The 27,421-nt window shown below is 40.3% G+C and overlaps 1 protein-coding gene and 1 non-coding gene across 6 annotated transcripts in view; one reads left to right on the forward strand and one right to left on the reverse strand.

Moving 5' to 3' along the window:
* BMS1 (BMS1 ribosome biogenesis factor) overlaps window positions 1–27,421 on the forward strand; it is a 48,633-nt gene that overhangs the window by 14,727 nt on the left and 6,485 nt on the right. For all 5 annotated transcript variants that reach the window (XM_055275213.2, XM_055275212.2, XM_055275215.2 and 2 more), the window contains 11 exons: window positions 19–120; window positions 1,066–1,223; window positions 4,753–4,834; window positions 19,076–19,149; window positions 19,788–19,964; window positions 22,695–22,883; window positions 22,968–23,148; window positions 23,395–23,453; window positions 24,535–24,657; window positions 25,580–25,727; window positions 26,074–26,249. In XM_055275213.2, the coding sequence (XP_055131188.1) occupies window positions 19–120; window positions 1,066–1,223; window positions 4,753–4,834; window positions 19,076–19,149; window positions 19,788–19,964; window positions 22,695–22,883; window positions 22,968–23,148; window positions 23,395–23,453; window positions 24,535–24,657; window positions 25,580–25,727; window positions 26,074–26,249 (1,469 nt within the window). The remainder of the gene's footprint in view (window positions 1–18; window positions 121–1,065; window positions 1,224–4,752; window positions 4,835–19,075; window positions 19,150–19,787; window positions 19,965–22,694; window positions 22,884–22,967; window positions 23,149–23,394; window positions 23,454–24,534; window positions 24,658–25,579; window positions 25,728–26,073; window positions 26,250–27,421) is intronic.
* On the reverse strand, window positions 13,052–13,155 carry LOC129481468 (small nucleolar RNA U13). The gene has a single exon (XR_008657454.1). It is a non-coding gene; the product is annotated as a small nucleolar RNA U13 (small nucleolar RNA).

The following is a 27,421-nucleotide window of genomic DNA, read 5'->3' on the forward strand; positions in this document are numbered from 1 at the left end:
TTGGCATGGTCATTTCAGGTGCCCTCAAGTGGAAGGAAGACCTTTCCAGAAAGGCAGCTGAGGCCTTTCTGAGGCAGCAGCAAGCAGCTCCAAACCTCCGAAAGCTTATTTATGGGACAGGTAAAGAATTCTGGTTCAGAACTGGAAATGTTTTAGTTTCTCTGATTATTTAGGTGAGGGAATTGGTTGGAGGATTGGGCTGGTATTGTTGACATCCATAATTGCTGTCCATCACATTTCATATTTGACATATCTCTCTAATCATCAGCTTATGAGGACCACACATTGGTCTTATAAAGTAGACTTATGGGTTTGCTGTAAAACTTGATGCAAATACCGTCCATTGCATCATGTTATGTCCCCTATTTAAAAGTCCTTCATGAGAATTTTTTTGTAGATTAGTGCCAGAAAAATATTTCTGCCCATAAAAATATTTATTTTTTTCCTTTTTGAGAATGAGAACCCTGTATAACACATTTTGTTCTCCCTTTTGTCCTTGTCCTCTGATTTTATGCTTTACTAAACTTACCAATATGTTCTTTCTGCTAGAATTAATGCAAAAATAAATATATAGTGGTGAACTTTACATTGTGCTCCCTGGTTACTGCATGGTGAGATCAAGGCCACATGGTGAGACATTTGGGCTCAGCCCACTGAACTGGGAAGGTTGTTGTATACTGATTTTCATTCAGGTTTTGTCTAGGTACTCTTAGTGATGAGAGGCTCAACACTCTTTAGAGCTCTTTAATAATCTAAAGCTCTGCCTTTAAATGTCCCTTCCCTCCCTCCACCGCTAATATTCTCACTCCTTTTCGGCCTCTTAGCTGCTCCCATACAGGAGCACAGGAGCCCCACACATGTAGAGCAATAGCTTCCTGGCTCTCTTCACCTGTGGCTGCCCTGCGCTCAAAATGCCTAACTCTTATGTGGCCATTGCCATACCCACCACAGACAGAGGCCCTCAGTTCCTGAGTTCAAAGACTCATGTCCTAACTGGTTGAAAACGATGAGTCCTCTAGGGCTGTAATTTTTGTTCTCACTTTTCTGCCATGGTGTGCTCTTTAGTGACAGAAGATAATGAAGAAGAAGATGATGATACCCGAGAAGAGCTTGGAGGGTTGTTTCGTGTCAACCAGCCTGACAGAGAGTGTAAGCACAAGGCTGACTCTTTGGACTGCTCCAGATTTCTTGTGGAGGCCCCCCATGACTGGGATTTAGAGGAGGTAAGGCTGGGTAGTACATTTGATTTATTAGAGAATTAGAGAATGTTCTAGAATAAGATTATCTGATGTCAATATTGCTTACCTGTTGTTGGCTTCTTATTTTTACAGGATTACAGGTCATTCTCCCAGATAATGTAGTGGACACTTCATGCATCCTAAGCAGTAACATGTTCTGAGTTTAGTTAGACCATGTACATGGCCCACGGAGAACAGGTTCAGCTTCTAGTGTGGACAGTAGTATGCATCTTTATTTTGAAACATCACACATAAGTTTTTATACATCAGATGTATTTTGTGTCTTATCACTAGGATATATGTAGCATCCCTGAGTTAACATTTATAGTTTCTGCTATTTGTAAGCATAAAGAAATCTGTGATACCTGTAAATGTTCTTCCTGCAGCTTACTATTTTGTAGTCACACTGGAATTCATTCAGTACTCAAACTCACCACAGCTTACCCTCCTCTTAGATCTCTTCTCTTTCTCTCTCTCTCTCTCTTTGAGATATGGTCTTGCTCTGCAGCCCAGGCTGGAGTGTAGTGGCACAAGTGTATGGCTCAATGCAGCCACGACCTCCTGGGCTCAAGGGGTCCTCCCACCTCAGCCTCCAGAGTAGCTGGGACTATAGGCACGAGCCACCAGGCCTGGCTAATTTTTGCATTTTTTGTAGAGATAATGTTTCACCATGTTGAGCTAGTTTCGAACTCTGGGTTCGAGTGATCTTCCTGCCTTGGAACCTCCCAAAGTGCTGGAGGTGAGGAGGAACCTCCCAAAGTACAGGAGTGAGCCATCGCGCCAGCCCCTTTATATTCTCTTCTGGAATGTTCTGATCTTCCAAAGGCTGCCTTCTTTTTTGTCAATTCAGTTTGGCTTAGATGTCACTTCTCACAGAGGCCCAATTGCTATCATACTGCCTATTGTAATTCGCCAGATAACACTGAATGCACTTTATGAGATTTTATTTAACCATTTTTTATGGTGAAATTTAATACAGATATAGAAAACCACGTAAAAACAATTGTTTAGCTTAATGGGTTGCCAGAAGATGAATATCCCTGTACTCAGGACTGAGGCTGGGAAATCAAGCTTTGCTGCTCGATTGCGACACCAGTCACAGTCCCCTTCCTCCCTGTAGAAGGAGGTGTGGTCCAGCCTCTTAAGGTGATGGTTTCCTTTTCTTCCTGGTTTCCTCCTCCATGCTTCCATAAGCATCATAGTTTACTTTTACCTGATTTTCATTACTGTTTTTCAGTCTATCTTTTAACATTTTTAGTCAACAATCTTTCCTTCCCATTTCTTTTTTTGGTTACATTTTATTTAATAAACCAACTCTTTGGTCTGTAGAGTTTCTTATATTCTGGATTTTGTGGATTGCTTTGCATCCCTCTGGAGTTTCCCAGGCCCTCCTGTATTTCCTGTGAATGGGTATGGAGCAATACCAATAGAACTTCTGTGATGAGAGCAATGTATATCTGAGCTGTGGGTTGTGGCTACTTGTGGCTACTGAGCTCTTTAAATGTGGCTAATGAGACTGGAGAACTAAATTTTAAATTTTATTTAATCTTAATTAAGATTAATTTAAATAACCATGTATTTCTAGTTACCCTGTAGACAAAACATCTAGCAGTTGGACAGGATTTAAATTTGATTTTTATTTTTCAGTGAAACTGCTTCCCAGGTGATGGTGTTTTCTCATTAGGAAGCGCATAAAGACTGGTTGTGTCCTCTTAATGCTGTTAGATGTTATCAGTTGTTGGTGCTTAATGCCTAGAACCATACCAATTTCTTAAGAATGTAGAGTGGTGATGTTCCATTCAATCATTTCTCTTTATGTATTAGCTGTAATACTTCTTTAAAGAGAAACTTTTCCTCTTCTACTATTTGGTTATCCACTTCCATATATATAGGGTAAATGCTTGATTTTTTTTTTCTTTTTTTTTTTTTTTTTTGAGATGGAGTTTCGTTCTGTCGCCCAGGCTGGAGTGCGGTGGCACGATCTTGGCTCACTGCAAGCTCTGCCTCCCGGGTTCATGCCATTCTCCTGCCTCAGCCTCCCGAGTAGCTGGTGCTACAGGCGCCCGCCACTACACCCGGCTAATTTTTTTGTATTTTTAGTAGAGACGGGGTTTCACCATGTTGGTCAGGCTGGTCTCGAATTGCTGACCTTGTGATCCACCTGCCTCAGCCTCCCAAAGTGCTGGGATTACAGGTGTGAGCCACTGTACCCGGCCCATGCTTGATTCTTTAATCAGTTTTTGGAGTGATTCTCCAAAGGATACTTGTCTGTAAGTTTCACTGTGATGTCATAGATATAAATGTAGTTGATGTGCCTTGTGCTCCTGCACCTGTTATCCCTTATTGAAGCTCCTCTTTATCCCACCTGTGGCCTGTGAGGGTCTGTGCACACCAGCTCCTGAGTCCTTATGTTACAGTCGTAGTCATTCTTTATCAATTCTTGCTCTGTGATATGAGAGAGTGCTTGGAATCACCCATAAGAAGTCCTGATTTCTTTTAGTAGAAAATGGTATTTCAACATGACAGCCTAGGCATAGGAATGCTTACTGCCATGAGTTGGTCATTACTTCTAGGCAGCTGAACCAGGAGAGTTCATATAGATATTTCCAGTTCACATACAGGACTACATCTTACTTATTCTTCCACTGGAGAATTATTCCTAGGTTGAATCAGAAGATGATGAAATTAGAGAATCGCATAGTTACTCATTTGCTTTATCCCATATTACACACAAAATAGTGTCAGAATAATATGACAACTGAAAACAGTTAAAGATTTTTTTCCCTCATATACTGTCTCATTTCTCTTTTCAAAAGTGACTGTGCCATTTTACTTACCCACTGGCACTGTATGTGGGTTCCATTTTCACCACTTCTTCACCAGCACTTGCTATTATCTTTTTGATTATAGCCATCCTAGAGGGGGTGAAGTTGTATCTCATTGTAGTATTGACTTGCATTTCCCTGATAGATAATGACGTTGAACATCTTTTCATGTGCTTATTGGCTTTTTGTACATATTCTTCATATTGTTTGCCCATTTCAAAAATTGGATTACTTAGTTGTATGTGTTGTTTATATATTCTGGATATAAGTCCCTTATCAGATACATAATTTGCAAATATCTTCTCCCATTTTATAGGAATTAAGTTTTCACACAGGTTTAGATTAACGAATAGCAAGACCAACTTTGTAAACTACTGTCTCATTGCATCGCCTTAGAAACCTTAATAAAATTGAAAATTAGTTGAATTAGTAATTATCTGTTTGTTTACTTATGAGGTCAGTAGACTAGTAGTATTTAATACTTTCCATGTCTGCTGCTTAATGTGTTTCATCTCTGTGGTTATACTGTCTCCATCAAAGGTAAAGTTATTTCCTGGGCTCATTTGAAATGAGAATATCCATGAAAGTGGGAAATATTTAAAGGCAAGTTGTCGCCTACTGCCATTTCTTAGAGTTGTTTTGCTGAGTGATTGGAACACCTCACCTAAGTGCTGACTTTTCTGCATAAGGTTATGAACAGTATCAGAGATTGCTTCGTGACTGGAAAGTGGGAAGATGATAAAGATGCAGCCAAGGTCTTAGCAGAAGATGGTAAGTAAAGAGCTGGGTTCTTCGGGAAGACTGGCTTCTCAAAACTTTACAGTATCTTAGACAATAGTCAAATTGAAAATAATAGTCACTTGTGAAATGCTTTGGGGAATTCAGACAGGAGTAATGAACCAGGTAATATTCTGGGTTTTCCTTTTATGATGATCTTATTTTCTCAGTTGGCTGATTTACTACATATGGACTTTAAATTTTAATCAAGTGTTTGTTAAAAATAGATTTTGTGTGATATGAAAAATATATACAAATAACATTTATATTTTTCTTTTCATAATAAAAGTAGTATGCATTGTGGAAAATTTAGAATGAAAAGTACATAACATACCAGAATTCTACCAACCCATAAAAAAACCTTTGTTAGCTTCTTCAACTATTTCCTTCTAGTCATTTAAAAATCATGTGTTTAAACCTTTTTAGTTGTACTTTGTATAATTTTTGGCAGGAGGATTGCTTAAGTGATATACTTTATATAAATTTTGTCATTAAATTTTTTCAAATATTTCATTTTTATTATTTAAATATCATACCATTATTGAAGTCACAATTTTTTCAATATCTAAGAAGTTTTGTACTTTGTTCATTTTATAAAGAACTCCATACTGAACAACTTTGAAATAATTCTTGGCTCACACTTTTTATTTTCATAAGATAGATTCATAAGTGTTAGAATTGAGTCATTTTTATGGATTGCAACTGCCAAATGGTTTTTTGGAAGGTCATTCTTTTTGTTTTGTCTTGAGACTGGATGTCGCTCTGTTACCCAGGCTGGAGTGCTATGGTGTGGTCACGGCCCACTGCAGCCTCAGCCTCACAGACCCAAGCCTCCCGAGTAGCTAGGACCACAGGCTTGCATCACTACACCCAGCTAATTTTTAAATTTTTTTGTACAGACAGTCTTTTTATGTTGCCCAGGCTGGTCTTCAAACTCCTAGGCTTAAGAGATCCTCCTGCGTCAGCCTCCTGAGTAGCTTGAACCACAAATATATACCACCATGTACGGATGGGGGTCTTGCCATGTTGCCTAGGCTGGCCTTGAATTCCTGGGCTTAAGCAATCCTCCCGCCTTAGCCTTCCAAAGTGCTGGGATTACAGGCATGAGCTACTGTGCCTAGTCTGTAGTATGTGAATGTATTCTTTATATATATATAATTTTTTTTCTGGGCTTTCTAGTTAATATCATTGATCTCTGTTGGTTCATTTATTATTACTATAATTTAGTACTCTATGTAGCTTTATCACGTTATTAAGACACCAGTTATAAAAACTGTGTCTCAACAGTTTCTTTCCCTTTTTGTTCTGCTGGGGGGCTTCTTTTAGGATTCTCCTGACTATTCTCACTTGCTTATTGTTTTTTCCATAGGAACTTAAGAATCGTCTTTTCTGTTTTCAAAAGAAAGTGTGGTGGGTTTCTTTTTTAATCACTTTAGTGAGGTACAATTGATGGTAAACTACAGTGTTTAAAGTGTACAATTTGATAAGCTTTGATATGTGAATATACCATCACCACAATCAAAATAATGAACATATTTGTCGCCCCCACAGTTTTCTTACAGCACTTTGTAACCTTCCATCCTGTCCTCTTCCATCGCCAGGTACATTCAGCTGCCTTGTGTCGCTATTCAGTAGGTTGTGCCCTTTAGATTTAATCGAAATGGGATCCTACAATATTTACTCTTTTCTGTCTAACTTCTTTTACTCAGCATGATTATTTCAAGATTCATCCATGCTGTTGCATCTTCATTTCTTTTTGTTGGCTAGTGGATAGTCCATTGTATGATGTATAGCAATTTATTTATCTGTTAACCTGTTGATAAACAATTATTTCCAGGTTTTGGATATTATGAGTAAAGCTGCTGTGAACATTTTTGTAGAAGTCTGTATGTGAACCACCGCTTTTATTTCTTTTGGGTAAATAAGTAGTTCAGAATGGACTAAATGGATCATATGATAGGTACACATTTAATTTTTTAAGAAATTACCCAACTGTTTTCCAAAGTGTTTATACCATTTTCCATTGCCACCATAACTTTATGCGACTTCCGGTTGCTTCACTCTACATCTTTCCCAGTACCTGGTAGTATCAGTCTTTTTAAATTGTAGGCCTTCTTTTAGGCATAGAGTGGTATCTTGTAGTTTTAGTGACTAATGGTATCAAGCATTTTTTCATGTGCTTATTTGCCATCTGTGTCTTCTTTGATGAAATATCTGTCCAAATCTTTTACACATTATTTTAATTTGGTTGAATTCTAAGAAATTTTATGTATTTTTGATACAAATTCTGTATCACATGTGTTATGCAATTATTTTTGCCTAGTGTGTGCCTTGTCTTTTCTATTTTTAATAGTGTTTTTCACAGAGCAAAGTATTTAATTTTGGTGTAGGTCAATTTATCAAAAAAAAATTTTTTTTTTTTTGGGATGGCATCTTGCTCTGTCTCCCAGAGTGCGATATGATCTCGGCTCACTGCAACCTCTGCCCCCTGGGTTCAAGCCATTCTCCTGCCTCAGCCTCCCAAGTAACTGGGATTACCGGTGCCCGCCACCATGCCTGCCTAATTTTTGTATTTTTAGTAGAGATGGGGTTTTGCCATGTTGGTCAGGCTGGTCTCGAACCCTGACCTCACGATCCACCCGCCTCAGCCTCCCAAAGTGCTGGGATTACAGGCATGAGCCACTGTGCCCTGCCCAAAATTTCCTCTTATGGACTGTGCTTTTGATTGTGTATGTAAGAAATCTTTGCCTCACCCAGCATCACAAATTGTCTCATGTATTCTACAAGTCTTACAGTTTCAGGTTTTACATTTAGGTCTATAATTCTTTTTGAGTTAATTTTTTATAGGGTGTTGGGTATGGATTTAGGTTCCTTTTGACATATTGATATCTACTTTTCCCAGCACCGTCTGCTGAAAAACTATTTTTTTTCCCCCGTTGAATTGCCCTGTATTGGTTGGCCATATATGGGTGAATATTTCTGGGCTGTCTGTTCTGTTCCATTGATATATTTGTTTATTTTTATACCAATACCAACACTGTCTCTGTTACTTACAGCTTTATAATTAGTATTGGAATTAGGTAGTTTTTAACTTTAGGCAGTTTTTCAAACTTTAGTCTCCTTTTCAAAGTTGTTTTGGTTAATCTAGGTTCTTTGCATTTTCATATAAATTTTAAGATGAGCATGTCAATTGCTATAAAAAAGCCCACTGCAATTTTGATTGGGATTTCATGGAACTTGTAAACAATTTGGGAAAATTGCCATCTTAACCACATTGAGTTTTAGTTTTCTGATCTATGAACATAGTAACTCTCCATTTGTCCTGGTCTTTAATTTCTCTCAGCAAGGTTTTCAGGATACAGGTCTTATACAATTCTCAACAATTTATTTTCATATCAACTTTATTTATGTATGGCTAATATATAAGAAATGTGTTGATTTTTTTTTTTTTTTATTGATCTTGTATCCTGCAATCTTGCTAAATTACTAGTTAGTTCTTTTTTTTTTTGAGACAGAGTCTCGCTCTGTCACCCAGCCTGGAGTGCAGTGCCATGATCTCAGCTCACCACAGCCTCTGCCTTCCAGGTTCAAGTAGTTCTTGTGCCCCAGCCTCGGGAGTAGCTGAGATTACAGGCAGTCACTATCACGCCCGGCTAGTTTTTTTATTTTTAGTAGAGATGAGGTTTCACCAGGTTGGCCAGGCTAGTCTCAAACTCCTGATCTCAAGTGTGTGTTTAGAGGGGAGGGATAAACTTTGACTAAACAGTATTCATGGTTTTCTAAGTAAATATTTCTTACTATCCCAAGGATTCTTCTTCTTTTATGCTGCTTTTTCTCCTGTTCTGCACAATAAAGCCTGGGCTTCCAATTTCTGCTTTGACCTTTCACCCTGGTCCAATCTCATATGGTTCCCCCAGTTTCTGTGCAGGATGGTTCTGGTAGCCAAGCAGGAAACTCTTTATCTACAGAAAGGCTGAAATAGATCCCAGTGGTTTTACTTTCTTTCTTTCCTACCTGGATGACTTAATTTTTCTTGCCTTACTGCCCTGGCTTAAACTTCCAGGACAGTGTGGATTAGAAGTCAAAGTAAACATCCTTGCTTTGTCCTGATTTTGCTTATTTTCCAAGTGAACTTAGGAATCTCCTTTTCTGGCCGGGTGCAGTGGCTCACGCCTATAATTCTGGCACTTTGGAAGGCTGAGGCGGGCAGATCACAAGGTCAGGGGTTTGAGACTAGCCTGGCCAACATGGTGAAACCCCGTCTCTACTAAAAATACAAAAATTAGCCAAGCATGGTGGCACACGCCCGTAATCCTAGCTACTCAGGAGGCTGAGGCAGGAGAATTGCTTGAACCCAGAAGGCAGAGGTTGCGGTAAGCTGAGATCGTGCCACTGCACTCCAGCCTGGGCGACAGTGCGGGACTCTGTCTCAGAAAAAAAAAAAAGAATCACCTTTTCTATTTCCAAAAGAAAAGTTTGTGGTGTGTTTTTTTCCTAATTAAACTTTTAAGTTTGAGGTAATTGTAGATTGACATGCACTTGTAAGAACAAATACAGAGAAAAAAAAAAGAACGAATACAGAGAGATCTCCTGTATCTTTGCTATAGCACTATCTGTGTATATATGTACTATGTATACTATGTGTACTGTAATACAAGGTCACAGCCTGGATGCCAACATTGATACAATCTGCTGATCCTATGTAGATTTCTCTAGTTTCACTTGTGTGTGTGTGTTTTATGTGTATGTGTGTGTGTATACTTCTGTGCTCTTTTATCATATGTGTAGGTTTGTGTGTCTACCAACAGTTAAGATACAGAGCAGTTCCATCACAAGAATTGCTTGTATTGCTGTTTTATAAACACACCCACGCCCCTGCTGTTCTCCAGCCCCCAGTTCCTTCCCTTGTGAACCATAATGTGTTTTCTGTTTCTACAGTTTTGTCATCTTCAAGAATGTTAAATAAACAGAATCATACAATCTATAACCTTTTGTGAAGGGCTTTTTTTCACTCAGCATAATTTCCTGGAGATCCATTCAAGTTGGTGCATGTACCATAGGTCATTCCTTTTTATTGCTGAGTAGTGCTCCATTGTCTGGATGTACCAGTTTGTTTAACCATTCATCCAAGATCGAGCTGGGTTGTTTTCAGGTTGTTTTGTTTTGTTTTGTTTTCAGACAGGGTCTTGCTCTGATGCCCAGTCTGGGGTGCAGTGGTGCGATACTGGCTCACTGCAGCCTTGACCTCCTAGGCTCAAGTGATCTTCCCACATCAGCACCCCCAAGGAGCTGGGACTACAGGCATGCACCACCGTGCCTGGCTAATTTTTTTTTATTTGTTTGTTTGTTTGTTTGTTTTGTAGAGACAGGATCTTGCTGTGTTGCTCAGGCTGGTCTTGAACTCCTGGCCTGTTTTCAATTTTTGACTATTAGAATTGAGCTACTATGAACATTTGTATACAAGTTTTTGTGTAAATATGCACTTCCCATTTTTCTGGGAAATAAATGCCCAATAATGCAGTTGCTGGGTCATCTGGTAATTGCACAGTTTCATAGGAGACTGCCAGAGAAGTTGGGCCATTTGATGTTTCTACTAGCAATTATGTGAGTGATCAAATTTCTTTACATCCTTGCCAATGTGTGGTGTTCTCACTGTTGTTTATTCTAGCTATTCTAATAGGTATGTGATATTTCATTGTGGTTTTAAGTTATACTTCCCCACTGGCTAATAATGGTGAGCATTTTTTCATGTGTTTATTTGCATTTTTATATCTTCTATACAGATAAAAAATGTCTGGGGATGTCTTTTTTTTTGCACTTTTAAAAATTGGGTTGGGTTTGGTACTGTGAGTTCATTATATGTTTGACTCCATCGTCGGATGTGTGATTTGCAGATACTTTCTCCTAGTCTGTAGTTTTCATTTTCTTAATGGGGCCTTTCACAGAGCAAAAGTTTTTATTTTTTATTTTTTTATTTTTTGTTATTATTATTATTTTTGAGATGGAGTCTCGCTCTGTTGCCCAGGCTGGAGTGCAGTGGTGCGATCTCCACTCATTGCAAGCTCCGCCTCCCGGGCTCACGCCATTCTCCTGCCTCAGCCTCCCTAGTAGCTGGGACTACAGGCGCCCACCACCATGCCCAGCTAATTTTTTTGTATTTTTAGTAGAGACGGGGTTTCACAGTGTTTGCCAGGATGGTCTCCATCTCCTGACCTCGTGATCTGCCTGCCTCGGCCTCCCAAAGTGCTAGGATTACAGGGGTGAGCCACCGCATCAAGCCAAAAGTTTTTATTCTTGGTGAAATCCAATTTACCGGTTTTTTATAGTATTTTTTGTTTTCTCTTTACACCCATGATCTATTTTGATTTTTTCATTTTATGAGATATGAGGCTTAGGTCAAGGTTTATGTTTTCGCCTGCGGTTGTATAATTTTTCTAGCACCATGTATTTTATTGAATTGCTTTTGACTTTGGTAAAAAATTAGTTGAGCATCTTTCTGTGAATCTGTTTCTGGGTTCTCTTGTGTTCCATTGACTTCAAGTGTCAGTCCCTTAACCAGTACCACCCTTGCTGTCTAGGTTCCTGTAGCTTTATAGTGAGTGTTAATGTTGAGTAGAGTGACTCCTCTTACTTTATTCTTGTTTTTCAAGATTGGTTAAGCTAGGCCGGGCGCGGTGGCTCACGCTTGTAATCCCAGCACTTTGGGAGGCGGAGGCGGGCGGATCACGAGGTCAGGAGATCGAGACCACGGTCAAACCCCGTCTCTACTAAAAATACAAAAAATTAGCCGGGCGTGGTGGTGGGCGCCTGTAGTCCCAGCTACTCGGAGAGGCTGAGGCAGGAGAATGGCGTGAACCCGGGAGGCGGAGCTTACAGTGAGCCAAGATTGCGCCACTGCACTCCAGCCTGGGCGACAGAGCGAGACTCCATCTCAAAAAAAAAAAAAAAAAAGATTGGTTAAGCTATCCCAAAGCTTGTGACTTTCCCTATAAATCTTAGAATAAACTTGTTTATGTCTGCAACAACTTAGCTGGGATTTTGATAGGGATTGCATTAAACCTATAGATCAGTTTGGGGGGATAATCTTTTTCTATTTTGAGTATTAAAGTAGGTGAACACGGTATATTTATTTATTTTAGTTTTTATTTCTTTCATCAGTATTATGATTTTCAGCATACCAGTTGGGAATATGTTTTGATAAGTTTAGACCTAAGTATTTGATTTTGATTGATTTTCATTTCTTTATCTTTTGTCCTGCTAAACTCACTTATTAGTTGTAGGAGGGTTTTGTTTTGTTTTGTCTTTGTAGATTGCCTGGGATTGTCTACACAGACAGTTGTGTAGAAGACATAGGGACAGTGTTATTTCTTTCTTTTCAACCTGTATGGCTTTTCCTTCTTTTTTTTTTAATTAAATTTTTTGGGAGTAGAGATGGGGTCCACTATGTTGCTCAGGCTGGTCTCAAACTCCTGAACTCCAGTGATCTGCTTGCCTCAGCCTCCCAGAGTGCTGGGATTATAGGCGTGAGCGACCATGCCTGGCCTTCTTTCTGTTTTAAAATTTTCTGCCTTAATTCAGTGATTGGACTTTTAGTACAATGTGGAGTAAGTGCTGAGAGTGGACTTCCTTTGTTGTTCCCAATCTTGTCACTGTTATTTATTTACTATCATGACTGGATGTTGAATTTTGTCTAATGCCTTTTGGTGTCAGTTGATATGATCATCTGGATATGGGTTTCATTCTTTACTCTTTTGATATAGATTACACTGATCCTTTTATTTTTTGAGACACGGTCTTCCTCTGTCACCCAGGCTGGAGTGCAGTGGTGCCATCACGGCTCACTGCAGCGTCCACCTCCTATGCTCCAGTGATCCTCCTGCCTCCGCCTCTCAAGTAGCTGGGACTGCAAGTGTGTGCTGTCATGCCTGGCTAATATTTTTTTTTTTTTTTTTTTTTTTTTGTAGAGCCAGATCTTACTGTGTTGCCCAGGCTGGTCTTGCTTCAAGGGAACTCTTGGCTTCAAGGGATCCTCCCACTTCAGCCTCCCAAGCGTTAGGTTTACAGGCAGGAGCCACCGCACCTGGCCTGATTCATTTTTTGAATGTTGAAGCAGACTTGCATACCTGGGATAACTCTCACTTGATCATGAATGAAAATGAAAATACAACATATGGAAATGTGTGTGTTTTTTTGTTTTGTTTTTTCTTTTCATGTCAGATGGTTAACGTGCTAATGTTGTAACAAGGGTCAAGGGTGGCATATCCCACATACGTGCATGAATACCCAGTCATCACACTTATGAACTACGAAAAGATCACCATGTGAAAATTTTTATACAAATCTTTTTATGTGTTGTTGAATTCCATTTGATAATACTTTGTTGAGGATTTTTTGCATTCATGAGAGATACTGGTCTGTGGGTTTTATTGTTTTGTTTTCTTCTTTTTGTGGGGGTACTGTCTTCATCTGGTTTTGGCATTGGGATAATACTAGCCTCATAAAATGAGTTGCAAAGTGTTCCCTATTCTGTTTTCTGGAAGAGTTTGCATAGAATTGGGATGAATTCTTTAAATATTTGGTGTAATTCTCCAGTGAAACCATCTGGGCCTGGAGATTTCTTTTTCCAGAAGCTCTTAATTACAAATTTTATTTCTTTAATGGTTATAGGACGATTCAGATTATCTATTTCATCTTGCCTGAATTTTGGTAGTTTATGATTTTCAGGGTATTTCAAGTCCTGTTAGGGAAGAGGAAGTTGCACTGAGTGCCTTCTTGAAGAGACCAGCTTGGGTAGTCTGAGGGTGATGTTTAGAGTATTTGCTTAATACTCTTTAACGGCTGCGGGAGCCTTTTTGATAAGCCCTGTTTTATTTGTGATGTTGTTGGTTTGTGTCTTCTCTATTTTTATCTTTGTCATAAAATTTATTAGTTTTGTTGATTCTATTCAAGTAACCAGCTTTTTGTTTCATTGACTTTCTCTGTTTTTCTGTTTTCAATGTTATTGATTTCTGCCCTTTATTTATTTTTTTTTTTTTGAGACTGATTTCACTCTTGTTGCCCAGGCTGGAGTGCAATGGCACGATCTTGGCTCCCCTCAACCTCCACCTCCGGGTTCAAGTTATTCTCCTGCCTCAGCTTCCCGAGTAGCTGGGATTACAGGCATGCACCCCGACGCACAGCTAATTTTTTTTATTTTTAGTAGGGACAGGGTTTCTCTGTGTTGGTCAGGCTGTTCTCAAGCTCCCGACCTCAGGTGATCCACCTGCCTTGGCCTCCCAAAGTGCTGGGAATACAGGCGTGAGACACCGCACCCGGCCGATTTCTGCCCCTTATTATTTCTATTCTTCTGCTTGTTTGGGGTTTATTTTGTTCTTTTTGAAATTTCTTAGGTTATTGGTTTATCTTTTCTCATTTCTAATGTGAGCATTTAGTGTTTAAATTTCCTTCTCAGTACTGCTGAGCTGTACCCCACAAATGTTCATGTGTTGTATTTTCATTCATATTTCCTTTGGGACTTCTTTTTGACCCATGCATTATTTATAAATATGTTGTTTTAATTATCAAGTATTTAGAGAGTTTCCTGTTTTTCTATTATAGATTTCTAGCTTGATTACATTATGTTCTGAGAACATATTCTTATGATTTGAATTCTTTTAGATTTGCTGTGATTTCTTTTATTGCCCCAAATGTACTTCATCTTGGCAGATTTCTATTGGCTTTAAAAATGTGTGTATTTTGCTGTTGGGGAATGGGGTGTTATACAGATGTCAGATTTTGCTGGTTGACTGTTCAGATCTTTTGTAAATCCTTGCTCCTTTTCTGCCTAGTTTCACTCTGTCACTTAAGCTAGAGTGTGGTGGCACGAACATGACTCACTGCAGCCTTGACCTCCTAGGCTCAAGTAGTTCCCCTGGCTTAACCTCCTGAGTAGCTGGTACTATAGGTGTGTGCTGCCACACCTAGCTAAATTTAAAATTTTTTGGAGAGACGAGGCCTTGCTATGTCGCTCAGGTTCGAACTCCTGGCCTCAAGCTATCCTTTGTCTTTGCCTCCCAGAGTGCCGGGATTACAGGCATGAGCCACTGTGCCCGGCCTCTGCCTAGTTTTAACAGTTGCTAAGAGGAGGATGTTGAAGTAGATGTCTTCTTGGTGGGTTAATCCTTTTGTCATTCAGCAGTTGTTATGGTCGCTTCCTTTTCACCCCACTGGTGAAGGAGGGGTCCCTGCCCTAAAGTGTAGGAAATGGCTGAACATGACACCTGGCATGGATGGATGAGATTGACAGCAGTGTTTTAGTCACATATACCCACAGCTCAGAGGAGGACACTGCCTGCCACACAGGGTCAGATGGGCACCGCACTCTGTAGCGGAGTGAGGGCTGGGGGCTGAGGAATCAGGCAGGCTTGGTAGTAACAAGAGCACACAGTGACCAATGGCTCCTGAGGGGGAATGCAATTGGCTTGTTTGAATAAATTCATGGGCTGGCAGACAGGTGAAGTGAAACTTCTTAGGCTGAAGTGCAACTGTTCTGGCTGATAAAAGAACTAGCCAGGTGGGGAGCCTTTCCTGCTGGGTGGCGGGGTAGGGGGTGTCTGGTAGAAACAGGAAAACCCATGGCTAGGCCTTTGGGGCCCTGTGAGGCTCAAAGATGTCAAGGCTGCATAGGAAATTTTAGATCTTAAAATTCAGTGAAGACCCTCTCTAGCTCTGGTAAATTATTTTGCTTGAAGTCTACTTCATGAGATATTAATATATTCACTCCTACTTCCTTAAAAAATTAATGATTACATAGGATATCTTTCTCCATTCTTTTACTTTCAACCTACTTAGGTCCTTAAGTGAGTTTGAAGTTTCTTATGAACAGTATTTAGTTGGGCCATGTGTTTATTATAGGCTCTCCATCAATCTGTCTTTTGGTTTACTTAGACCATTTACATTTAAGGTGCTTATTGTTACATAATTGCTTATGTCTGATGTTTTTATTATTTGCTTTTTTGTTTCCTTTTTCTTTCCCTCCATCTTGATCTATTTCTGTATAATGTTGTTGCGTGTATCTCTTTGTATATTCTTAAAGTGTTTGCTCTGGATGTTACAATATGTGTATTGTAATATAATAGTCTACTGGTACCAGTATTTCCCACTTCAAAGTGTGGAAACCTGCCTTACATTTATGTCTCTTTACCTTTTCCACTTGTATAAATCACTGGCTTGAGTATTAGGTGGTGGTGTAGTTTTTGTTTCAGTTGTCAAATGTGATTTTAGAAACTGCGGATTGTCTCGTGTATGTATCCACATTTCTGGTCTTTCCTTTATCCCTCCTCCCGTAGTCCCATATTCATCCCTTCTGCATAAGAACTTTCTGTAGCCATTTTTTTATTTTGATTTTTTTGTTTTAATTTTTTGTATTGTGGAAATGACAGAACATATTTCTGTAGCCACTTTTTAGCATTTCTAAATTTACCAGTGACAAATTCCTATATTCTTTTCCTCTGAGAATGTCTTTATTTCTCTCTTCATTTCTGAAGGGTAGTTTCATGGGATATAGAGTTTGTAGCCAACAGTTTTTTTGTTTGTTTGTTTGTTTTAAGCACTTGAAAATGTTGTGCCACTTCCTTCTGGCCTCTATGGCATTTGAGTTGGTGTGTCCCTACAGGCATTCTGCCATTTTTGGTCTTTGTTTTTAGTTTTGAAAGTTTAATCAGTGTTGCTTTCTTTTGGTATACTTTGAGGTTTGCTCAGCTTCTTGAATCTGTAAGTTTGTATCTTTCACCAAATGTGGGAAGCGTCAGGAATTAGTTATTTGCATGCTTTCGCAGCTCTGGTCTCCTGTGAGACTCAGATAACGTAAATGCGGGATCTTTTGTTATCATCCCACAGGTCCGTGCAGCTCTGTTCATTTGTTTTCAGGTTATTTTCTCTTTATTCTTTAGACTAGGTGAATTCTGTTGATCAGATTTCAGCTTCTCTGATTCTCTCCTCTGTTGTCTCCACTTTTACTCAATAGAGCCCATCCAGATAGATTTTTTTTTAATTTCTGTTACTGTATTTTGTATTTCTGTAATTTCCATTTGATTCTTCTTCAGTTTCTTTGCTGACGTTTTCAGTTCTTTGTTGCCATAGGATTTGTAGTTGCTTGTTGAAGCATTTTTATACTGACTGTTATAAGTGATGAGTCAGATGGTTCCAACATCTGCCTATGTAATTTTTTTATTTTTGCAGGAAGTCCTCCTGTTCAGATTTAGTCTGTAGGTCCTGGTCTACTTTGTGGGCTGTGACTCCAATGGCAATTTAATTTCAGAGCCTTCATGGTGTTATTTTGGTCTGTTTGGCTTATATGTATCACTAGGATTCTCCCACCAGTCCCTGCTGTTGCCCACCTGAGGGAACAGGGGAGCTGCCCCAGGCTGGGCCACCTGCTGCAGCTAGGTGGGTGGGGAATGGTGGTTGTCTTGGTGTGTGGAGCTGGTTTTCTTGTTGTAGAGAAGATCTCCTTTGATCTGGGGGGACTGAGTCTGCCTGGGTTGCCTTCTATTGCTACGTTGGGACTTGGGAAACTCTGGGCCTGGGTCACCTTCCTATTGGATGGGCCCCGGGAGACACCTGGCCACTATGCATTCCCTAGTCCTAGAGTCCCTCAGCAGCCTTTTTTTTTTCCACCTTTCAGAATTCTCCATTGATCATCTCCTGTCTATTATTTCTAGAGTTTAGGTTACATTTCTTAGGAGAGTATAATGTGTTATCTTCTGTAGACCAGAAATCCTTAGTGGTGGTTTCGGGTTGTAACTGTGCTAAAGGGAGAACTGGCGTATTTGTGATGTCGAGTCTTTCTTTTCAAATGAGGACATATCATTATTCAGTAGACAATATTTATAACACCTACTTGCTTGGGTTGAAGAATGTGGTTAAGGCAAGGAAAGTACTTAACACAGTGCCTGGTGTGGAGAGCACTTACGAGTGTTGGTAGTGATGCTATTCCTTTTGTCCTTTGGTAGCATATTAAAGCTTTTCTTCTTTTTTAAAAAAATAAAGTTCCAGTGCATTTCTTGTTAGGTTTATTCCTATTTTATCCTTTTATGCTTTTATTACAAATAGGAGCTTCCTATCTTTTGTAACTTCTACCTGGTTCTTTGGCCCTTATGTGAAAATGTTTTAACAGCCTTCTAAACTTTGCTTTCCCAAATGAGTTTTAACTTGCCTATTTCTTTTTCTTTTTTTGAGACAGGGTCTCACTCTGTCACCCAGGCTGGAGTTCAGTGACACAATTATGGCTCACTGCAACCTCTGCCTCCCAGGCCCCTAAAGTGCTGGGTTTACAGGCATGAGCCACTGCACCCAGCCTTACTTGTCTATTTCTTTTAAGAGTGGGAACTATAATTGGGCCCAGAGCTCCAAAAACAAATGAAGGAATGAATGAGTGAAGAAGCTCTTCCCATGGGTTTGGTGTGGTTTGGGTCTCTACTCTTACTCTAAATGCTATGTTTTATAAAATCTAAAATTTCCTCTAGGTGTGTTACACGATTGTGTTGTGTTGAACTTACATTGAGACTCCTTTTCACATGTGCTGGTATCAGTGTGGGGCTTTTCTATTCACTCTTTGAATTATTCGTTTGAGGGACACAGATAGACCTCTGTGTCTTTCATAAAGAGTGTCCATTGGCCGGGTGCAGTGGCTCATGCCTGTAATCCCAGCACTTTGGGAGGCTGAGGAGGGCAGATCACGAGGTCAGGAGTTCGAGACCAGCCTGGCCAATGTGGTCAAATCCCATCTCTACTAAAAATACAAAAATTAGCCAGGCCTAGTGGCGGGTACCTATAATCCCAGCTACTCGGGAGACTGAGACAGTAGAATTGCTTGAACCCGGGAGGCGGAGGTTGCGGTGAGCTGAGATTGTGCCACTGCACTCCAGCTTGAGTGACAGAGTGAGACTCCATCTCCAAAAAAAAAAAACAAAAACAAAAGAGTGTCCATTATCTATACTGGAAAAATTGAGATTGGGATTTTGACGTGAAGTACGGAAATGTGGATTGGGTCCATTTAGTTTACCTAAACAGATGATGAAATACTAACTGTTTTACGAAGCATTCCCTAGTGCAAAGTTTTGCCTGTGTGTGTAGTGACGGGAACAGTGAGAATGAGGCTTGGAAGGCGGAGCGCATTGTGGGCCTGTGGTGGGTGGGGCCAGCAGCACATGCATGCCTGGCTCACAGAGCAGCCTTTGGGTGTTCTTTTCCCAGAGGAGCTCTACGGTGACTTTGAAGACTTGGAAACAGGGGACGTGCACAAGGGAAAATCAGGCCCCGATACTCAGGTATGACTTTGTCGTAGCTGGCTGTTCTTGGTCATTGTGTTCTGAGAGAGGCCAACATTGAGAAATGCAAATCTTACTTGTGATGTGTGAAGACTGCAGACTGGATGGATAGATTCCTTCCTAAAGGGTGGGGATGTGGGGACCAAAGAGAAGCTTTCTTGTTTACTTGTTAAGTTTTGGATGACAGTTACTACCGTTTCTTGCCATAGTCGTTTGCCAAGTCCACTGTGATTTTTCACTCACAGAAGTCTTAGCTTCTCAGACTTACTTTCAACCATTGCCATCATTCTCCTCTTTTTAAATTTAAGTGTCATTTAAAAGAATGAAGTCCCTGTTCTCCCTAATATTTCTTTAGAACAGGGTCTGGGAGCATCTGGATGAGGGACACGTCTGTTATTTTTATTCTAGTTTGTGTTCCCAGCCAGCTTAAGGAATAGCAGCTAATTGTAATGCAGATGTAACCATTTCCTGTAGCAGTACCATGTTATTCAGAGACAAAGGTTGTGTTTTGTTTTGTTTTATTGATAATGATAACATTTTTGCTAAGATTTTTGTTTAAATAGAACTTTAAAAAATCTAATGTTTAAAGAAAAGACCTTCATAAACATACACAAAATTTTTTCTTCTGGAAATTTAAGAATGAAGATATAGAGAAAGAAGTTAAGGAAGAAATTGACCCTGACGAAGAAGAAAGTGCCAAGAAAAAGCATTTGGATAAGAAGAGAAAATTGAAAGAGATGTTTGATGCAGAATATGATGAAGGAGAAAGCACATATTTTGATGATCTTAAAGGAGAAATGCAGAAACAAGCACAGGTGAGAAACCTCAGTTCCTCTCAGCCCCTTGTCAAGACTATCATATAGCGCAGGAATCCCTGACTTTCTTTGGGTCCCTGCTTCCTATCCTGCTTCTGTGCCTTTCATTTGGACTCCTGGGTAGAGATGCATGTGAGTGTGTTTATTCATGCAGTGAGCTTATTGTTTCTGCTGTCAGAAGGTCACCAGAAAATGATCCATACCTATTTTGTAACAAGAATTAGGAAACAGAAATGACTGAGACATGGTCTCTACTTTTGAGACTTTTACAATGTAGTGATCTGAGACAGTGTGTTCATTTCAGTGCAAGCATTGGCTGCCTATTCCGATCACTGCTCCCTGATTTGATTGGCAGGTGATCAGTGGCCCGTGTGGCTTATGGACACACCAGAGCTCCCAGGGGAAGTGCTCTGAAAACTCATCCTGGTCAGAGTTCAGAAGGACATGTGGAGTATAAGGTCAGATGCGGAGATAAAGGGAGATGGTGTAGCCCTCCTGCCTGGGGGTGCTGAGCAGGTTGCTGGAGGCAGTGATCTCACTCTGAAGGAGACAGACACAGAAACGTGTGTACAGTTGATGGTGAGCATCTGAGTTGCGTCTTGGTAGTGAGGCCAGGAGTGCCTGTGTAAGCTGGAACAGATTAGGTATATGATTTGTGAAACGGAGTTTCATCCTAGGTCTTCATCTAGTCAAAGGACTATTTCCTGATTAGGCATTAGCTTAGTGGTTGCTAGTCTGTGTTGACCTTTGAAAGGCATGACAAGGCTGACTCTGAAGTTTTTGCTTCACACCATTTACAATTTAAAATTACCTAGAGCCTTGTGGGCCATTGGAAAAGACTGAATGTTGCACTCTGAAATGGGAGTCCTTGGAGGGTTTTGAGCAGAGGAGAGACATTCAGGTAATCAGATCACTCTGCCAAGAGATCAGTCGGGTGGCACAAACCAGAGGGCTGACAGTGGAGATGAGACAAAGAGTCAAACCCAGATAGACTTTATTTGGAAGCTAGGTCAGTAGGATTTCCTGGTGGACTGAATGTGGGGTGAGAGGAAATAAGGATGGCGACTGGAAGTTCCTGGAAGGATGGGTTGTTGTTAAGTTAGATAGGAAACCCTCTGCAGATGCAGTTTGGGGAAGATGATGTTTGGTTCGGCTGAGTATCATGCAGACAAGCGGAGTGTCAGGTCTGGAGAGAGATGTCTGGCCAGGGACTTAGATGTACACCCCTCAGCATGTAGATGCCACTTAACACTGTGAGGTGGCCAGGGAGTGACTGCAGAGCGAGTGGGAGGAGCAAGACTGGCATGGGCAAGATGGGGCGATTGCGGCCGTGAGGCCTGAGCAGTGCCCAGGAGGGAGAGGGAGAAGCAGTGTGAGCATGCAGGTACGCAGGAGGCCAGCTGTACACGGAGGCAAAGCATTATTCAGATCCCATTGCCATGTTGTCTACGGTGAAGGCAGAGTTGACCACTGGAGGAGGCTTTCAGCGTGGAGGCCTCCAGCGATCTTGGCAAGCACCAATTTTCGTGGATGTAGGAGAATGGGAGCAGAGGAACTGGAGGCTGCAACTGCAGAAAACTTTTGTGGGGTTTTGCTGCAGAGAGAAGCAGAGAAATGAAGCAGTTGTTGGTGAAAGAAGTGGAATCAAAAGGTTTTGAGATAAGAGAGAGAACAGAGGGAAGAGCTGTTGGAGTAAAGTCCAGGAATAGTGGATGGTGTCTAGTGAGCAAGTGATGTGTGGCCCTGAGTAGAGGCATGAACAAATCATCTGTGCCTGAGCTGCCCGTAGAACTTTCTGTGATCATGGAGATGCACGTCTGTGCTTCCCAATATTGTAACACTGGCCGCAGGTTGATATGGACCACTTCCAGTGTGACTAGTGTGATTGAGGAACTGCATTTTAAATATTATGTAATTGTAATTAATTTTGATTTAAATAGCCACACATAGCTCCTCTATGGGCCAGGTCAGAGCTCTGATAAGGCTGGATATGGGAGGAAACCCTGGTAGAGGGTTGACCGTGGAGGTTCTTTTGGTTTTGGAGTGAATCAGGAAACAGCCATCAGCTGAGTGAAGGTGAGGGTAGTGGTGGGTGTTTGAAGACAGGAAAAGTGTGAAAGAATTGTTTGGAGAGGAAGGAAAGAAGGTGTGGACTGGGGACATTTCCAGTGTTTGGGCACGCAGGGCTCCATAGTTATCTACATTTGCTGTCCCTTGGAGCAGGAGAGAAGAAAACGGTTGGGACATATTCTGAGCAGACTGTAGAGGTAAAATGTGTAGGGTTTTTTTGTTTTTTTGTTTTTTGAGATGGAATCTCACTCTATTGCCCAGGCTGGAGTGCAGTGGCACGATCTCGACTCACTGCAACCTCCGTCTCCCAGGTTCAAGCGATTCTCTCACCTCTGCCTCCTGAGTAGCTGAGACTACAGGCACGCACCACCATGCCCAGCTGATTTTGGTATTTTTAGTAGAGACGGGGTTTCACCATGTTGGCGAGGCTGGTTTCAAACTCCTGACCTCATGTGATCTGCCCGCCTCAGCCTCCCAAAGTGCTGGGATTACAGGCATGAGCCACTGTACCTGGCCAAATGTGTAGTATTTTTAATAGGATAAAGCCTACATAATTCTGTCCACAGTTCCTTTACTTAGAAATTGCTCATTTGTTCATGTTAATCTTATGTTTATTACAGATAACAGCATACAGGTTTTTTTCCCCCCTGTCATGTACAGCTGAATCGCGCAGAATTTGAAGATCAAGATGATGAAGCCAGAGTTCAGTACGAGGGTTTTCGACCTGGGATGTACGTCCGCGTTGAGATTGAAAATGTGCCCTGTGAATTTGTGCACAACTTTGACCCCCATTACCCCATTATCCTGGGTGGCTTGGGCAACAGTGAGGGAAATGTCGGATACGTGCAGGTGGGTCCCTTTGCTGCATATTTGGTGTCTGAGGCTCTGTGGATTTCCCCTCCATCAATCATCTTACCCTCTCGTCCTCCTCAGATGCGTCTGAAGAAACATCGCTGGTATAAGAAAATCCTCAAGTCCCGAGATCCAATCATATTTTCTGTAGGGTGGAGGAGGTTTCAGACCATCCCGCTCTATTATATCGAAGACCACAATGGAAGACAAAGGCTTCTAAAGTATACCCCACAGCACATGCATTGCGGAGCAGCCTTTTGGGGTAAAATATGATTACGATAACTTGCCTATTGCCGAGATTAAACCTTACAGACTGCGTTATTATAGCTTTGTGCTTTTCCTTTCATAAAATTCCACTCCTAAGATTTTTCTCTTTTCTGGGAGCGGGGAGATGGTTTGGAGTATATATGTAAATCTATATCCAAATCTAAATGTCCATATCCAGTATGTTAAACTAGAATCTAAAATTTGTGGTTTGCTATATTTCTTTTTTTCCTTTTCCTTTAAGGCCCTATCACTCCACAGGGAACTGGTTTCTTGGCAATACAGTCTGTCAGTGGCATAATGGTAACTATCTTGGATGATTTCTTTTACAGATTGGTTTGAGAAATACATCCTGAATGTGGGTTATTATGTACATGAGACTTTAAGTTGAAAATTACTCATTTTTATTAATATAAAGTAAATTTCCCTTTGCTTTTAATCTTCCTACATCCTTTTCAGTGGGGGATTAGAGGAGGGGGGGTGGAAGAATTATAATGGTACATTTCCTATTTTTGTGCATCTTTTGCATTTATTTATCTAAGCAAGTACTTAAGCAGTGTTCACCATGCGCTAAGCACTATATGAGGTTGTGAGGAACCATCAGAGACCAGCCAGACACGAGACTCCCTGCAGCCGTGCTGGGGTAGCAGTCTGTTCACTCCATTTTCATTTGACCAGTCAGGCAGGGCAGGGTTTACTGGTCCCATTTAACAGAGAAGAAAGCAGAATAATGAGCAGATGGAATCTGCCCTGGAGGTCCAAATTTTAATTTCCTAAACATTACAACTGTATTTTTCTTTTCCATTTTGTTCCAAATAAATCATTATAGTAAAATTACAATCCTCTGAAATCACTCTCAGGAAAGTACTCAAGTAGCCCTTTTTTTGGGTGGGGGGACAGAGTCTCACTCTGTCATCCAGGCTGGAGTGTAGTGGCACGGTCTTGGCTCACTGCAACCTCTGCCTCCTGGGTTTAAGCGGTTCCCCTGCCTCAGCCTCCCGAGTAGCTGAGATTACAGGTGTGCACGATCATGCTGAGCTAATTTTTGTATTTTTAGTAGAGACGGGATTTCGCCATGTTGGCCAGACTGGTTTCTAACTTCTGACCTCATGTGATCCACCCACCTTAGCCTCCCAAAGTGCTGGGATTACAGGTATGAGCCACTGTGCCCGGCCTCAAGTCACCGTTGTTAGTTTGGCTTACCAACTTTAAAGTTTTGGATTGCTTTTGTCAAACCACAGGGTTGCAAGTTCAGATGGTCTCTCTTGTTTTTCTTAGCTAATTGTAAGTAAAATTCACTTTGGTAATTTCTTGTGTCACATAGAATTGAAGTTTTTCTCTTGCTGATATTATTCCTATTTTCAAATTTTGGGGTTCCTGTTAGCCTGATTTTCGGATAGCTGCCACAGGAGTTGTCCTTGATCTGGATAAATCCATAAAAATTGTGAAGAAATTAAAGCTAACTGGTTTTCCATATAAAATTTTCAAGAACACTTCATTTATTAAGGTCTGTATATCTATATATTCTCATATTTATAAATGTCCATATTGTTTGAGAAAAGGAATGAAATACCTCTAAAATATGGGCCTCATATTTTTAGAAAAGTGTTTGAAATATTTTATAAACTTCATATTTTGTTTGCTCCTTTATATTCTGTATTACTTAAATATGCTCAAAAAAGCAGTGGTAAAACAGCTATTTAGGAATTGAGGCTGTTACTCATGACTTCCATGTGAGACTGCCACAGAACTCATATTGAAAATATGTCATTTTATCCACTAGGTTTTGTTTCCTACTTTTTTTATTTGTGTTAAGAAAGGGAAAAAAATCACAAGTTTGTCTAACCATTCAGTAGAAAAATCGACAAAGCATTTGGAGACAACTTGGCAAGGGTACAGAGACGGATGTATTGTTTTTCAGTATTTGGGGAGGGTGGTTTGAGCAGCATTTATTGACAATTTCATTAGTGGGGATGTTTCTATTGAAAACACAGAGTTAGGAAGTCATAAAATGTTCTTGCAATATAAGGTAATAATACCACCGGCGTTTATCTTACTGTTTTCATGTTCTAAGTGCATGCACCTGAGTAAAAGGATCTGGGCTGCAGTCCAGTCTGAGAGATGCCAGCAAAGGCTGCCTAAGCCAGTTCAGTCCAGTAAATCCCTTTTCAATCTTCTCTTCCACACAGACAGCAGTGATGAGCATGCCCATGAACTCACACGATTATTTTGGGGAAAATGAAAGAGTTGTATTCTTTTTGAGGTAGTAATTCCACTTTCAGGGGCAAATACATTTTGATTATTTTATCACCCTTCAATGAGTTGTTTTTGTTCTTTAATCAAGGATGTATGTTTGAAATAAGAAGTAAAGCATAAAGTATATGATTTTGTGTGTGTGTGTGTGTGTTTTTATCTTGCTATACCTGTAGGGAATGTTTAATTCTGCCCTGGAAGTGGCCAAATTTGAAGGTGCTGTAATTCGAACTGTCAGTGGGATAAGGGGGCAGATCAAGAAAGCACTCCGAGCTCCAGAAGGAGCTTTCCGGGCCAGCTTTGAGGATAAGCTGCTGATGAGCGGTGAGTGTCTTGAGTAGTGTTCACAGCAGGGTGTTACCATTCATGCTTGACTTCTAGCCAGTATGACAAGAGGCTGGAGTCAGGTCTCTAGAGAGTTGAGCAGCTTCAGCCTTAGATCTCCCCGTCTTATGCGGTATGCCCATTTGCTTTGTGTCTGCAGTGCCCTGGCCACCCACACCCAGTAACAGTTCTGTGATCTATGAGAATAGTTTCCTTAGCAAGCTTTCCCTTCAAATACTTTGCAGCCAGGTAGAGAAGTTTGGAGTGAAGGTTTTGTTTTTTGTTTCTTCACAATATGGATATGAATCTTCTTTTGAAAATGTTAAAGTAAATTACCTCTTTTCAGATATTGTCTTCATGCGAACTTGGTATCCTGTTTCCATCCCAGCCTTCTATAACCCAGTAACATCTTTGTTGAAACCAGTGGGTGAGAAAGACACCTGGTCAGGAATGCGGACCACGGGCCAACTCAGGCTCGCCCACGGTGTCAGACTAAAGGCGAACAAGGACTCTCTGTATAAGGTACTGGTCATGTATGTGTTAGTGGAGATGAAGCCTGTGCTCTACAGACAGGGAGTCACACAGACACTTTTCTATAATTTCTTACGTGCTTTGAATGTTCAAGTATAAAGTCTAATGTTAAATTTGATTGAACAATTGTATATTTGTGGGATATTTTGGAATGGAACACCAAAAATGGTAATAGTGGTTCTTTCTGGATTGAAGACAAACTTTTCTTTTTTAAAATAAATTTTATTTTATATATTTGAGGTTGACCACATGATCTTAAAGGATACATATAGATAGTAAACTGGTTACTGTAGTGAAGCAAGTTAACATAGCTACCATCTCACATAGTTAGATTTTTGTGTGTGTGACAAGAACAGCTAAAATCTACTTATTTAACAAAAATCCCAAAGACAATACATTTTTATTAACTATAGCCCTCATGATGTACACTAGATCTCTAACTTGTTCATCCTACATGTCTGCTACTTTGTATTATTTTAACGTACATCTCCCCATTTCCTATTGGTCATTTCCTATTTGGCCCATTTTTCAACTGGGTTGTTTTTCTGCTATTAAGTTGTAAGAGTTCTTTACTGATTTTTGGATATTAACACTTTATCAGATATGTGGTTTGCAAATATTTCTTCCAGTCTGTTGGTTCCCTTTTCATTTTGTTGGTTGTTCCTTTGCTGTGCAGAAGCTTTTTAGTTTGATGCAGTCCTCCTTGTTTATGTTTACATTTGTAGCCTGGCTTGTGGTACGATATCCAAAAAATTATTGCTAAGGCCAATGTCAAGAGACTTTCCCCCTATGTTTTCTTCTAGGAGTTTTATGGTTTCAGGTCTTATTTGGGTCTTTGGTCTTGTATCTGTTTTGAGTTAATTTTTGTGTATGGTGTATGATCAGGGTCCAATTTTATTCTTTTGCATGTGAAAATCCTATTATTGAAGAGACTATCTTTTTTACCATTGTGTTGTCTTGTTTGCCCTTGTCAAAAATTAGTTGACAGTATATGTTTGGATTTATTTCAAAGGTCTCTGTTCTGTTCCATTTGTCTATTTTTTTGTTTTTATGCCAGCACCATACTGTTTTGATTACTATAGCTTTGTAATACAATTTTAAATCAAGAGGTGTGATGCCTCCAACTTTTTCTTTCACAGTAATCTCTTGGCTGTTTGGGGTTT

The sequence above is a fragment of the Symphalangus syndactylus genome, chromosome 4, assembly GCF_028878055.3.
Source record: "Symphalangus syndactylus isolate Jambi chromosome 4, NHGRI_mSymSyn1-v2.1_pri, whole genome shotgun sequence".
NCBI classification, from domain to species: Eukaryota; Metazoa; Chordata; class Mammalia; order Primates; family Hylobatidae; genus Symphalangus; species Symphalangus syndactylus.